The sequence below is a fragment of the Echinops telfairi genome, unplaced genomic scaffold (assembly GCF_000313985.2).
Source record: "Echinops telfairi isolate 266 unplaced genomic scaffold, ASM31398v2 ScPeMD7_7470;HRSCAF=8508, whole genome shotgun sequence".
Taxonomy (NCBI): domain Eukaryota; kingdom Metazoa; phylum Chordata; class Mammalia; order Afrosoricida; family Tenrecidae; genus Echinops; species Echinops telfairi.
In genome coordinates this window covers 367,287-369,244 of record NW_022111374.1, presented here as the reverse complement: position 1 = coordinate 369,244, position 1,958 = coordinate 367,287, and the positions used below count along the sequence as shown (strand labels likewise).

Below are 1,958 nucleotides of genomic sequence, written 5' to 3'. Positions count from 1 at the left end.
GGCCAATAATTCCATCTCCCATGTGGATCCCAACACTTTGATGCAGGAGACTGGATGATTAACAAGACTGTGAAGGGCAATACTCATTCAAAATGGTTAATAATAATAATAATAATAAATAAAAGTAAGTAAGTAAATAGAAACAAAGTGGGCCAGTGAGTGGACATCTCTGAGTGGAACACAGCGAATTGTTTCCAATACAGGTCAAAATCTGTCAGGCAACAGACCTGGCTGTTCTGTGACTCCCATCCTGTCTTAGTTTACCATGACAATAGGCTTGAAGTCCTGGTACACACACATGTAAATCAACAGATACACATGTGTTTTATAATCAGGACACCTCAGGGTTTTACCCTTTCCCAGCCTGCAAGACACTCACCTCCAATATTTCTCGTCATGTGCTTCAGAGACGTCTCGTACCACGGGGGACAAGGTGTTGTTCTTCATGAACTGCACCATGATATGCTCACTGGATAATTCGTCTCCCTCAGTGGGGTTTCCAGAGTCTGACCCAGAAGTTCAAGTTGAGGTTCATAATGTGAAACAAAAAGAGAGGAGTTATAAAGAAAAAGTGGCTTCAGTGAACCAAGAAGCACTCCGATACCCTTCACCGTGTCCAGACTTCACGGCGATGGTCAGAAACCACTTACTAGGAAATACATTACGAGGATAGAGATCGACGGTGACAGAGATAGGTGCGCTTAGCAGAATTAAGTTAAAAAATACTTGATATTGTGGCTGAAGCCTCCAACAAACCCCCTCTGGCCACAGACCAGGACTATGAAAAGCCATGCGATCACGCAGAACGCACTGGAAAATGGACTAAAGCAGATGCAGGTAGGTTAAAGTTCAATGCCTTATCATTATATTGGGTCTCCCTTTTGAGCCAAATTTGTTGCAGTTTTTAATATTTTCTGCTTTCTTTTCGATTGAGATTCTTTTTAAAAATTATTTTATTGGGGGCTCATACAATTCTTATCACATTCCACACATACATCCATTGTGTCAAGCATATATGTGCATTTGTTGCCCTCATCATTCTCAAAACATTTGCCTTCAACTTTAGCCCTTAATATCAGTTGCTCATTTTCCCCCTCCCTCCCTACCCCCCTCACTCATGAACCCTTCATACTTCATAAATTATTATAGTTTTGTCATGTTACACTCGATTGAGATTTTTACCTTTTATTCTTTATTGTTTAGTTTATGGGGGGTGTTCTGTTTTATATGTTCGTTCTGTCTATGAAATGCAGGATAAGTAAATCTATACAAAAAGGAACTGGATTAATGGTTTCTTAGAGGTATGGCAAGGGCAGTTGGGGGGACATGGGGAGCTAACAACAAGTAGAAGAAATAAGAAAATGTTCTAAAACTGAAAATGGTGTAAAATTAGTCGTATAACTCTTCTTTTTAATATGAAAGAACTACCGCATTGTACAATATATAAATTGTATACCAATAAAACTTTAAAAAATAAAAAGGATACCGGGGACAATACACATGTAACATTATAGAAAAAAGGAGGGCTTGTAAAACACAGGGGTGAGAGGTTGATAAAGCCAGCGAAAGAAGCTCAGACACCGGTGAAATTGTGTCCTCAACTCGAGACTTTGCTGACTGACGGATTCAAATGTAACCGCTGCACGAAGACCTGGTCTTTCAAAAAAAAAAAAAAATCCTAGCTTTCCAGCTGCTGCTGGACACAGTGGCCCTGGATGAGCTCCATCCCCACTGTGTCTGACTTTTACCCGCTTCTCTGGGAAAACAAATGGACACAGCAGACATGGTGCTCAGAGAGAAGCATACAACTTGAGGAAAACAGTACAAAACCATAAATATTCCCTCAACGCTGGGCTAATACTTTGCTTTTATGGGGCTCTGGAGATGAAGAAGTCTGAATTTATGTCAGCAAAACAAATGGTCAAATTTGTGATCAACACAGTGAAACTCTCTACAGG

General features: G+C 40.2%; 1 protein-coding gene across 1 annotated transcript in view; it reads right to left on the bottom strand.

The window, feature by feature from the left end:
* The window catches only part of LOC123521140 (zinc finger protein OZF-like), a 7,255-nt gene extending 6,285 nt beyond the window's left edge, over positions 1–970 (bottom strand). Inside the window, exon 1 of the mRNA XM_045285422.1 lies at positions 380–970. Coding sequence (XP_045141357.1) covers positions 380–459 — 80 coding nt within the window. The 5' untranslated portion in view covers positions 460–970. The remainder of the gene's footprint in view (positions 1–379) is intronic.
* Positions 971–1,958: the final 988 nt, after the last annotated feature.